Source organism: Megalobrama amblycephala, linkage group LG8, assembly GCF_018812025.1.
Source record: "Megalobrama amblycephala isolate DHTTF-2021 linkage group LG8, ASM1881202v1, whole genome shotgun sequence".
In the NCBI taxonomy this organism is placed as follows: domain Eukaryota; kingdom Metazoa; phylum Chordata; class Actinopteri; order Cypriniformes; family Xenocyprididae; genus Megalobrama; species Megalobrama amblycephala.
The window spans coordinates 17,834,898-17,848,011 of NC_063051.1; the positions used below are offsets into that span (position 1 = coordinate 17,834,898).

The window sequence follows — 13,114 nt, forward strand, 5'->3', positions numbered from 1 at the left end:
AGATGCATTTTATAGAAATTAATAACAGCTGTAATTACATGCATGTATTTTTTAAATATTAGTATAATGTAAATGATGTATCTACACAATTAGTGCATTGTATCAAATGATTGATTTAAATGTTAGTACATAGTACTTTAGTGCAACAATTGAAATCATAATAGAGAGAGCAGCAACATATACTTACAGTGTACTCGGCTACAACCCCTTTATAAACCTCTAAAAACTCCTCAGCATTCGCTCGATCCATGTTGAACTGTAGAATAATGGAAAACCAAGTCATAATTTGAATATTGAATAAAAACTAACACTTTTAAGGACATTATTACTCATATAAATGAGTAAAAACATTCAATATATATATATAGAAATATATATATATATATATATATATATATATATATATATAGATACATACACACACACACACACACACACAATACAAACAATAAACAAGAATATTTATTTTCACAAGCAAATTTGATGTATTAATCATAATTCTGACTAGAAAATGGTGTATTTTTCAGGGTTATCCAACACATAACACATTAGAGATAAAATCTCCAGGCCAACCATTCTAACACACCATTATCACTGTCTGATACTCTTTTTACTGATCACCAACTCAGCCCTGGACATACATGCTTCCTAATAGTAACAAAATCTTCATTGATCCACTGCTGCCCAGGGGCATCCTCTGTACACTATTTTCAGCAGGATCATGTGACAAAGCTGCAGCCCTGTAATTGGTCAGCAGAGGACTCGTTTGGAGGTTTGGAAGGCTACTGATCTGGTCACAGAATGTATGGTCGATACGGGGTCAGGTTACACCAAAGGGAAAACATAATTGTGTTTGCCCTTGGTTCATAGAGAGACTCCTTTTACTTAGCCTACGTTTGGTATTAGTTTCATTGTTTGTTTTTTGAAAGAGAGGTTGGTCTAATATCCATAAAATGTGCGTATCTTTCATTGCTGAAATTAATTGAACTGTATTATTTGAACATACCGTTTGTAATTATTGCTATTGTATCTAAAAACTGAAAAGTAATTTAAATGGAACTAAAATACTTACCATTTGTAGGGCAGATATCTCAAATCCATTTTCTATGATTGCCTTGAGAATCTTTCCCGTCAAAGCTGGAAAAATATAAGACAGTCTAAATGAAAGATGCTAATTTAAAACGGCAAAAAATAAAATAAAATAAATAAAATAAAATAAAATAACCCTTAACTGCCATGAATGCACTCTTACATTTGACAAAAATCTCTCTAGATCATATATAACTTTTAATACAAGAATAAACCATGCAAACACAGACTGATTTTCAATATTTGAAATCATTCTCCACATATATTCTCTACACATGATATAGCTTTAAGGGGTACAGTGACTGCATAAATTAAGGATTTTTCAGGCCCAAAAGTTTGAATAATAAATAACAAAAAAGTTACACACACACACACACAAAAAAAAAAAAAAGATTAAAAGGAATCATACAATTAAAGGTAAAGTGTGTAATCCTACCAAGTGTATATTAAAAAAAAACATTGCAAAAATGACATTTCCCCTTTAAGGAAAGCAAAGTATAGTGCAGGGTAAATTTGCGTGCTACTGGAAACATTACTTGCACTTCTAAGAGCAGACTAATCATTAGATAGAAGTCTAATGATTAAGGATTTAAGATGCTAACAGGGTTTTAAGTTCAATATCAAGTAGAATTGATCTAGAAACTCATGTGATCCTGCTCTGTCGACTATGTGCCCTTGCTCTAGGGTGACTGTCCCTGCAGTTAAAGAACTATATGTTGCATAGGCCTCATTAAATGGCAAGACTTTTGACCTTCCATTTAACCGATATGATGACGCCGAGTTAAAGGCCAACAAACAGTTCTCAAGATCATGAAGGAGTGACTTCAAAGGAGAGACTTTGATCTCAATAACACGAGAGCGATCTCCAGGTCCTCTCCTTTGGACTGAGTGCTGAAAGATTATATTAATAAAAGGCACTGTGAGGTATGTATCAATTTGAACTGATTTAGGGGGTTGTGGTTTCAATTTTAGCACAGTAATTTTTTACTGTATGTTTTAAAGACTATTACCAATCAATCAGCACATATAACATGTTTTTTTTATTATATTCATATTGAATTTGTTTCACAGTGCAGTCAGATATGTTCATGGCAGCAATTATATTTGCTGCTTTTTCTCATATCTTTAAGAGAAAGGGCAAATACTACAAAGCACAAATCAAATGTGTTTTTAATCTTAATTCAATTGCAGAAAAGTGCAAGGATCCGTTTAATATTTCCATATTTAAAAATTAATATTTAACATTTTCTAAGAAATAAGAGGGACATTATCATATGTAGTTGACTTTTAGCATGAACAGATTATTTCCCTATGCACAGTAGTAATTGCTCCAGAGAATTTTCTTTTCTCACATAAATGACATCTTCACACATCCCCAACCCTCCCTAGGCACCACTGGTGACCCTAAAGGTTCCAATTCTGACAGCAGCTTCCAGACACATCAGCCCTGTTGCTAGGCAATGGTATCAGCGCTGCCTGGCAACACATTTGTCTATTCCAGTCATGAGCCAGTTCAAAACAAATCAAACTGCTTTTCAATTGGCTGAGATTTTTTCAGTTTAAAAAATACGGATTCACTGGATGACACATACAAATGCTGTAACTTAAACCCTTACAAGGTCAGAGTGACTTTTTAATCGGATAGTAGTTTTGAAAGAAAGTCACATATGTTTAAAGGTCTGATATCAATAGGTCAGACTTTTACAAATGCTTTCAGCTACAGCTAACTTTAGTGTTATAGACTTTGGACCATATGGCGTGAATCTCAGGATACATTAATGAAGGATGCCCAAAGTTTAAGCTATTTCATACTGAAGTAGCGTGACCTTGATGACAACATTATCCATCTAGAGAAACACTGCATACTAGGTTAATCATTGTATTCTATTAAAAAAAACAGAGAAAGTGAGCAGGTAAAAATGCACAACGACTCTGTGATATGACCCTAACCCTGGACAATAGGTTTGAGTAAATCATTACCCATTTATTATGGCATGCTGCTTGCTCGAGTATATGCCAGGCACAGACAGTTCAGAGAATTATGACCTTTACCTACAGCTACAGTATGCACTGTCACAACGCATACTATATAATATAACAAAACAAGGTCACACATGGCATAATTAGCTAATTTTCCACAGTATACACTACAGTTCAAAAGTTTGGGGTCATTAAGTTTTTTTTAAATAAATTAATATTTTCAAGCAAGGATGCATTAAATTGATCAAAAGTTACAGTAAAGATACTTATAACATTAAAAAAAGATTTCTATTTCACATAAATGCTGTTCTTTTTAACTTTTTATTCATTAAGATTACAGGTTGTTCAGACAAAAATGGTTTGTTTGTTTGTTTGTTTATAGTTTAATGCCATGCCAGCTACGTGCCAGAACCCAGAAGTCTAATTTGCAATGGGGTTTTTAAATTTATGAGAAAAATAAAGCCTGTGGTAAACATAACTTGATGATACTTTGATGTTTTGTTCTACAACGTACACTGCACACACTCCCAAGCTGTGTTATCTAGTTACTTATTAAAAACGTGCGTTTTCAAAAATGAACATAACTGCTCCAAAATTCTCATACCACAAGAAAACAACAAATGGTGCTAATCTACACACACGATGTGGTGTAATACTTCCAAAAATTATAATCATAACCTTTATCTCCATATCAAAATCCCAGATGGCCAGACAGTGATTCATCTTTTATAAATCATTAAATATTAATGTCTGTGACGCTGTAACTTAACAAGCGGATATCCGTGGTGAGAAAAAAGTGAAAGATAATAAAAAAGTAAAAATAAATAAATTAAAATAGACCAGCAAAATAAAAATCTAAAAAGGTTTTTAAAGTTTATTTTTGATAAAAAAAAATAAATAAAAAATACTAAAACTACATCTGGTCTTACTTCATAAGAGTCAACTGAAAAGTAAGAGTCCTAACGGAGTTTAAGCCATCACAGTCCATCAAAATACGTTTCAGCGATAAAGGACACTGGCAAAAGGGACATAAAGGAGGATCTTCACCCATTAAAAAAAACGTATAGGTTAGTCTGGAGTGGTCTATTCGTCAGTGAGTGTAGATAACATAGTCCCATGATTTTCAAAATGGACACCGTTTCCCACCAACCATAGGATTGATTTTGTAAAGTTTGTTTCTATTACACTGCTCCCATCTGGCTTGCCATTTCTTGAGGACTCAAATGTTTATAATAGGTTTGAGGTCTGAAGATGGAGACGAGAAATGGAAAGCATACAATCATAAAATTCAATCTTGCACAAAGTGACATTGCATAGGATAAGACTATAAGTTAAAATCAGTGCATAACTACAGTTGAGGGATGCGAACAACATGCTATTGTAGTCTATAATCCAAAAGTAATGTTACAACACAAGGTGAACCAAGCCACATGACTATACTGAAAAAATGAACAGAGCAGTTGCCGCATAATCTGTCTAATTACAGTCATGTTGAGGCACTCTCAGCAGGGACTTTCATTACTGGCTATTTTTATTTACTCCTTTTGCAAACCTGGTGGGCTCCAGACCTCCAATCAAGAGGTAATCAAGACTGCAATCCTCTTTAAATCAGTGGTTGCCAGCACTTTTGATAAAGGTCTTGAGAACAGACACACTGCGGGAGGTTGGTAGCTGGAATATGAGTGTGGGTGTGCAATTGGTTGGAAAATTTGGTGACTAATAGAGAGTTGACGTAATGCTAACAAGGCAAAATGAAGTTTAGCAAAAGCTAAAAGAGTGACCATAAAACTTCAGTGTTGCAATCTGACATTTCTGACTGTTTTTTGAACATTATTTTGATGGGACTGTTAGATGTTCGAAATGAAAAGGACATTTCAATAATGAGGCAAATTATCAGTAAAGGATTGAAACCCCTAAAATCGACATATAAAGTGCGCCAAAACTGTTTGAGGTCTTGAAGTATGTATTGTTTTTGTGTTCATGACTGATTGGGTCTGTTGTTGGGGTACTGGTGTGTGTATGTATGTTTAACATTCCCTCTAGTTTACTCAGCCCACAGCAATGTACAAAATCAACTTGGGGCCTGCTTAGTCCACGACCACTATGTGAAATATCTACCTCAGCCCTATCGAGAGGATTTGAGATTTCACAGGTCAGCGCCCTGGCGGCATGCTCCATGAACAGGGATCAGGAGACGGATTTGGACAAATCCGGAGCGAAGGCTCGGTTAAGAGTACGAACTGGCTTTGGGAGTTTTATACTCATCAATGTATAACAAGCAAAATAACAGTAGGCCAGGAAGGGATGAAAACAGTTATACAAGCAGAAGACAATCACGAAAGGACTCTGAAGTAACGCCCTCGCTAGCTGAACTGCTCCTTTCATTCATGCGTTTGCACTTCCACCAAATCCACCACTTTGGTTTCACTTTGAAAAGAAGAATTTTTTTGAGAAGAAAATGTTTTTACAATCCAGCATTGGTCTGGGAGGAGGCCTGTTTCACATCGCACGCATAACTGTAAAACTGCAAAAGCATAAAATACAACCATAAATTATAGAATGGAATTATAGAAATTGCTGTGATCTAACTTGTGTGAGGTCTTTCAAAAGTCCAATTTACAACTAAATAGTAATAAATTTGCTGCAAACAGAATGTAAAAGAATACTTGTGTGGATTCAGTCAGATTTACTGAACAGGAAGTGTTGTTTGCGTGCCTGTCACTGTGTACCTTGCATCATGCCTGACAGATGTCTTTTTTTCAACAATGGGTGAGTAATTCCCTCTCTAGCAATAGGTTTCATAAAAGCCTATTGCAAAAGACAATAGGCCTAGCTATAGTGCATCATTCAGAATTCAGCATGCTACTCGCAGTAAAAACAGACTTTATAACCAATTTATGAACTGGTTTAACTGATTTATTGAAAAGATCTTGAACCAAAAAAAAAAAAAAAAAAAAAAAAAAAAAAGATTTACTCACAAATCAGCCATAACTATGGCTTCTGTTCTGAGCAAGTTCAGCACTCTACAAAAGCGATATCCCCAGATGGAAAATATATTTAGTTTAAACCTTCGAATGCCAAAATATAGTACAAAATGTACAAGAAAAAACTAAATTTATAGTACTAAATGTACCAAGTAGAGTTGTCAAAAGTACTGACTTCGGTACCAGTCGGTACTGAAATTTAAAAAATGTGATGCTTTGAGCACTGTTGAGTGGATTCACCTCTGATTGGCCATTGTGTTCACGTACTCATCGGATATGTCTGCGATTGAGGATTGAGGAGCCTTTGAAAGCAAGCGGAAGTGTTTGAATTTGAAAGTGTTTTGAAAGTGAGAGCGTTTGAAAGCAGAAATCTATCAGTGAACGTGTCTGCGCTAGACGCCTGTTTTCAAACGCTTTATGTGTATCTGTGTAAGCACGAAGAGCGTCATTGATGACCATCTACAACGTTTTTAAAGCATTGATCATTGAAGCCAATCACAGACATATCCAATGAGTGCATCAACACAATGGCCAATAAGAGGTGTTTACGAATCCGCTCAACAGTGCTCAAAGCGTCACATTTTTAAAATTTCAGTACCGACTTGGTACCGAAGTTGGTACTTTTTACAATTCTAGTACCAATAAAAAAAATTCTAGTTTTAAAATACTAATATTTATATATGTATATATGTTATATATGTTCAATCTATTTACATAAAAATATTTTAGGTTTTAGTTACTTATATTTATATGTATTTATATATTGCCATATTGATCTAGTCCATGGTGCATTTTAGAGCCATAACTTCATACACTGACTAAGTGTGGCGAAGTTTTGGGTCAGGACTAGTAGAACTCTTGGACCAGCATATAAGAGAATATAGCCTAAGTGAGTATCTGGAACAGGAATGATAGGATATGACATTTCAGCATATTCTTCTGATGATAATAATCACTTATAAAACAGAGATGGGTTAATAATGCACTACTAACAGCTCATTACAAATAGTAAATAATTAACTACGCCATATCTCATCTATAATAGGTCATTTCAAAGATCCCCGATTAGACATGATGAGTATAATATCAGCGTCTGTGTGTGGGTTTACCCTCTGAGATGGCATGAGGTTTGATGATACAGCAGGTGCAGTCTGAGTATTTGGCTGTGTTGGAGGGACCGTGACCAGTGGTGGAGGGGAAGAAGAACTCCAGCTCCTAACAGACAAAAATAGGTACAATTAAAAACACAACCAATCATTTCCTTTGACTTTATTAGCATATAACTGGAAAATTGGATTAAGAAAAGACTTATAAGCTTGATTAATTGCTTCTGACAGTTGCTTTTTTTTTTTACCCGTGCAGCAGATGCCAATGAGTCTGACCCATGTCCTGCATTCTTAGTGCCATCGGTACCAAACTGGGCTCTGAGACTATGCGCTGCTTCTTTCTGTGCCACACCAGAATCAGTTGGGCCCAGAACTTTCCTCCAGGTCGACACTGCCTCATCCCCCATCAGCTCCATAGCAATCACGGGACCAGAGCTTACAAACTGCATCAGATTACTGTTGTTGAAAAAGAAGCAACTTTATGCTTGGTGTTTATGATTGAATTTGTGGTTTAAAACATGAAATGTCATGCAAAGTCATGTCAAAGTCACTTTGACAATCTCAGTGTTGGTGGTTCAGGTGTCAGAGTCTCCTTCAAAAGCAGCCCTTACATATAAGTCAATCATTGACTCAGGAAAGACTCACTTGAAAAAAGACTTTGACTGATGTTCCATGTAAAAGTCCGCTGCCTGCTTCCTGTAAGAAAGCCATAAAAGAGTACACAGAGTTAATAAGTGATCTCCAAACCCTACCATCTCTCGCTGACTCCTATAGTGAAATAGTTTTATATATGTAACTAAGGAGCAAAACATTTTCATAAAGTGTGCATTTCATCTTTTTTGTAATTATCATATATTAATCTGATTACACGTCACCTCGTGTAAGAAATGAGAAAATGTGTCTATGTAACTTACACATCTTCATACTCTGACAAGGACTGTCTCTGTCAATGAACAGCTGTTTGCTACTTTGAGGAAAGGTTAAAGCAGCAAAACCTGACCAGGCTAAAACAACATGGTGTATCAGAGAAACTCTCAGAGTCAGCAAATTTCAAGAGGAAAAGGAAAGATTAACCATCAGCATTTTCCATTCTCCAAAGTATGTAGGACTAAACCACACGTATAGTGACATACAGACAAAAACATATACTTTGAATTCAGTGTAGTTTGTTTTGGATGCCAAATACATAAACACGAATATAACACTGTCAAATGTTTTAGTGCTGATGGGGTGTCTACAAATATACAAAGTTAGTTTTGTCATTTCAGACATCTAAAAGACCTATAAATGTTATTCCCTCACATACAGTCAGGCTGTCCAAGTTTTAGAGAAGCAAATAAGCTATTATGATCAACACAGATTATCTGACTTCCCTTAAATACTGTTGTTAAGTGTTGCAGCATGGGACTGTGTTGTTATAACTAAAACTAAAACTAAACTATTCAAAATGAATAAACTAATAAAAACTAAAAAATAATAAACTTAAACTTAATTAAAAATTAATTTAAAAAAATCAGTAATTTTTAGATGAAAAACTTAATCTTAAAAAACTTAAAGGGTTAGTTCACCTAAAAATGAAAATAATGTAATTTATTACTCACACTCATGTCGTTCTACACCCGTAATACCTTCGTTCATTTTCAGAACACAAATTAAGATATTTTTGATGAAATCCGATGGCTCAGTGAGGCCTCTATTGCCAGCAATGTCACTGAACCTCTCAAGATCCAGAAAGGTACTAAAGACATATTTAAAACAGTTCATGTGACTACAATGGTTCTACCTTAATATTATAAGAATAGAATATGAGAATACTTTTTGTGAGCCAAAAAAACTAAATAACGACTTTTCAACAATATCTAGTGATGGGCGATTTCAAAACACTGCTTCAAAGCTTTACAAATCTTTTGTTTCAAATCAATGGTTTGGAGCGCCAAAGTCACATGATTTCAGTAAACGAGGCTTCGTTTACGCAATCCAAACATTTGATTCGATTCGATTTGATTAGAAACAAAAGATTTGTAAAGCTTCGAAGCAGTGTTTTGAAATCGGCCGTCACTAGATATTGTTGAAAAGTCATTATTTTGTTTTTTTGGCTGACAAAGAGTATTCTTGTCACTTTATAACACTAAGGTAGAACCACTGTAGTCACATGAACTGCCTTTAGTACCTTTCTGGATCTTGAGAGGTTCAGTGACATTGCTGGCAATAGAGGCCTCACTGAGCCATCAGATTTCATCAAAAAATATCTTAATTTGTGTTCCAAAGATGAACGAAGGTCTTATGGGTGTAGAACGACATGAGGGTGAGTAATGAATGACATAATTTTCATTTTTGGGTGAACTAACCCTTTAAATGAAAATTAGAAATGTTGCTTTGGCAACTAACTAAAGTTTAAACTGAAGCACTGAAATGACTAAAAATTAAATGAAAATAAATTAAAGCTGTATCGAAATATTTAAAACAACTCAAAAATGACAAAATTAACGTATAGTACTACATCATTGGATTTACTTAATTTGTTATAATGTTTACTTAGCAAATGCATTAAAAATCATTACTGATGTAAAATGTTTATTACATTATAATTTTCCCTAATATATTTTAATGTGAGAGGAACAATAACACATTTTAGCCTTGGTTGAAGTTCATTTAATATCATATTTTGAAGGTCTCTCCTTTGCACGACTCATACTGGTTTGTGTCCTTTATTACCCACTTTTGTAGTTATGAACAAACAAGCTCACAAAGCCCTTCAAAGCCAATTTACTGTGGAATTACTAGAAATGTCCTCAGATTTACTCTTAACAACTCCTCTAATCTGAAGGGCAAATACAATGGAGCAATCTTGGCTAATTTGCTAAAGGGCACAATTTTACTTGAAAAAAATTGTGATTCAGTAACTCCTGGTTCTTGGGTCACTTCTCCCTGTGATTGAGCACAGAATATTTGTGCTGGCAGCCCAAATCTGTAACTTTTATTTTACCAGCGCCCATATTACCACTATTTTAAAAATCATAAACAGGCCAAAGAAATCATGTCTGCAGCTTTAAACACTGCCTCTTTTCTCGTACTCTCTCCCTTCTCACAACCTCAGTTAATAATTACTGCATTGTGCTGTGAATATAATCTACTCCTGGTACTGTGCAAAAGCAGCCACTAATGAGATGCTCTGCTCTTTGCAAGTCTTACATTGTAAATTGCTTTAGAATATAGAACACAAGAGTGTGCAAAATTGTTAACTTTCATTCTTGACCTGATCTTTCTGAGTTAAAAACGGTCAGGTGCTCAGAGAAGAACAAGTGTATGCCTTTGCCAGGTTAATGTATAGAGCAAGCAGTGCATGATTTTTGCTGTGATATACTTTTTACCTGAACATGTGACTTTGTCAAATCCACCCATCACCATTTCTGAGAATTCACTCTTGGATTACTTTAAAACTGAAATACCTCATTAGAATAATTAGTCTTAAACTGCTTTAAGCAAGAATCCAAGAGAATCCTTTTCTTTGCACCTACTTGTAGGGTGAACTTTAGCTGAAGGACTGCTGCCAGTATAATAATTCTTAAACAAGTCTATTAATTGAAGCATAAATGACTTACCATGTAAGCTTGGTCATTTTGGCTTTGGTGACGATAAGGTTGGCATCATAAATCATCTGAATAATGTCACCAATTTTAGTGACAGCGTCTGGCTTAATCATAGCCAAAGTCCTGAAGAAGACATAAAAACATACTATCTAAGTATAAAAATATACATACATATCGCATACATACATACATACATTCTGCAGCTATTTAGCACTATGAATATTTAGCTCTTGTTAATATTTTATTAAAGAGCTTAAACAATGATAAAGGAAAACACACAGCAAATGGCCTCGATCTCAAAACGACAACTGCTGCTGTCAGACTTTACAAAGGCTGGTTGATAAATATTAATGAGTCACTGAAAAATCGAATGAGGTTTTCATTAAGTTATCATCAAATGAATCATAACGTCTAGTTAAAATTTGATACTGGGTTTAAAGAATTTCTTTACAAAGGAAATTTTTAATCTTTTAAATTATATTTTAAATTTACCCAAAGCATTACATAAAGTTGCTATCACAGTACTAGATATGATGGTCTGGCTAAACAACAGCAGTCAATTGAGTAGTCACTTCAAGTTTACTTTGAAGATTGCATTTTGCCTTGAGTCTGTCCCTCTGTGATATTTCCCAAATTTATATTCATGGCACACCACCATGAATCTCACAGGAGAGAAGTGGGAAATAGTGTGAATGTGACTGATATAACAGGAAGAGCTGATTCATTAGAGCAGTAATTATTGTTCAGTGATTTTTAACAGGAGAGGACACAGCAGCTCAGCTACACTTTTAATAAAAAATTACATTAGCAGATGTTTGAGGAGGAGCGGCCAAAGGAAAAAAAGGACTGTTAATGACTTTTTCTTGTGACATACAATAAGCTATTCATCACACTAAATAAAGATGATGATTAAAATGTCTTGTGATGATCTGGTTTAAAGGAATAAGTAATCCAAAAATTGATTCCCCTTCATGTCGTTCCAAGCTTATATGACTTTCATCATTCATAAATCAGACTGATTCGGTTCAGTTCAACTCAATGAGTGAGTAACTCAATGATCCTGTTGCAGTGGTTAACAGCTGAGTGAAGGGGAAGATTATCAGTGAATAATGACAAAATGTAGGCCTTTTGTCACACAAAACTATAGTATGACTTCAGACTTGGGATTTTTTTGAAAACCTTCATTTTAACATTATTTTAATTTTAATAATTTAATTTATTTGGCGTGAACCTTTCCTTTAAAGGGATAGTTCACTCAAAAATGAAAATTCTGTGTTCCGCAGAAGAAACTTGCCAACTTTGGATTGATATGCAAAACTGTTATATAATATCCTTATATAATATTGTAATCATTGGGGGAACAAGCTGTAACCGCTGCCTAACATGTTCATTGTATCTGTTTACCTACAGCATCATTTCCACAAAAAAAAAAAAAAAAAAAAAAAAAATTCCAAGAATCTGTTATTTGTTAATTCTCTTTAACCTCCATTTAACTGACAAATTTTGATTTTGATGGCTGCAACACACTCCAAAAGTTGGGACAGAGGCATGTTTACCACTGTGTCACCTTTCCTTTGATTATAATGAGTAATGATTTGGGAATTGAGGATACTAATTGTTGCAGTTTTGTAAGTGGAATTTTTGTCTGATACCAGTCAGATGTTCAACAGTCTGTGGTCATCGTTGTCTGATTCTCCTTTTCATGATGGGCCAAACATTTTCAATAAGAGACAGATCTGGAATGCAGGCAGTCAAGCACATCCACTCTACGGTGTAGAGTGTCTAGAAACCACTCAAACGTAGCACGTGTAGAATAAGGCCTGGCATTGTTTTGCTTCCGAGGAAAGATGTCATCTTGATGGCAGTGTATGTCTCTGTACAATCCCAATTTATGCCCTTCACACATATGCAAGTCACCCAAGCTGTCTGCACTGATGCATCCCCATACCATGACAGATGTTTGCTTTTGCAACTGTCGCTGATAAAATTCTGGATGATCTCTTTCGTCTTTGGGACTAAGAACTCGATGACCGTTTTTCCCAAAAACAAGCTAAAACGTGGACTCATCTGACCACAGCACACATTTCCACTGTCTTTTGGATCATCTGAGATGAACTCCGCCCAGAGAACTCGGCAGGCATCTCTGCATAGAATCGATGTATAGCATTCTTCATGCCTAACAGAGATTCAAGTTGCATTTCTTAATGCAGATTGTTGGTTTTACAAAGTGCTCTCGAGCCCATGTGGCTATATTTAACACCGTAGCATGGCGGTTTCTCATGCAATGCCATCTGAGGGCTCGAAGGTCAGGCACATTCAACAGAGGTTTCCTGAGATTTCTCTGGATTCTCTGAATCTTTTCACA

The 13,114-nt window shown here is 35.2% G+C and overlaps 1 protein-coding gene across 1 annotated transcript in view; it reads right to left on the reverse strand.

The window, feature by feature from the left end:
- nme7 (NME/NM23 family member 7) overlaps window positions 1-13,114 on the reverse strand; it is a 37,722-nt gene that overhangs the window by 19,198 nt on the left and 5,410 nt on the right. The window contains exons 4-9 of the mRNA XM_048199764.1: window positions 10,762-10,872; window positions 7,805-7,855; window positions 7,408-7,615; window positions 7,163-7,268; window positions 1,073-1,137; window positions 188-256 (exon numbers count right to left, since the gene is read on the reverse strand). Coding sequence (XP_048055721.1) covers window positions 188-256; window positions 1,073-1,137; window positions 7,163-7,268; window positions 7,408-7,615; window positions 7,805-7,855; window positions 10,762-10,872 — 610 coding nt within the window. The remainder of the gene's footprint in view (window positions 1-187; window positions 257-1,072; window positions 1,138-7,162; window positions 7,269-7,407; window positions 7,616-7,804; window positions 7,856-10,761; window positions 10,873-13,114) is intronic.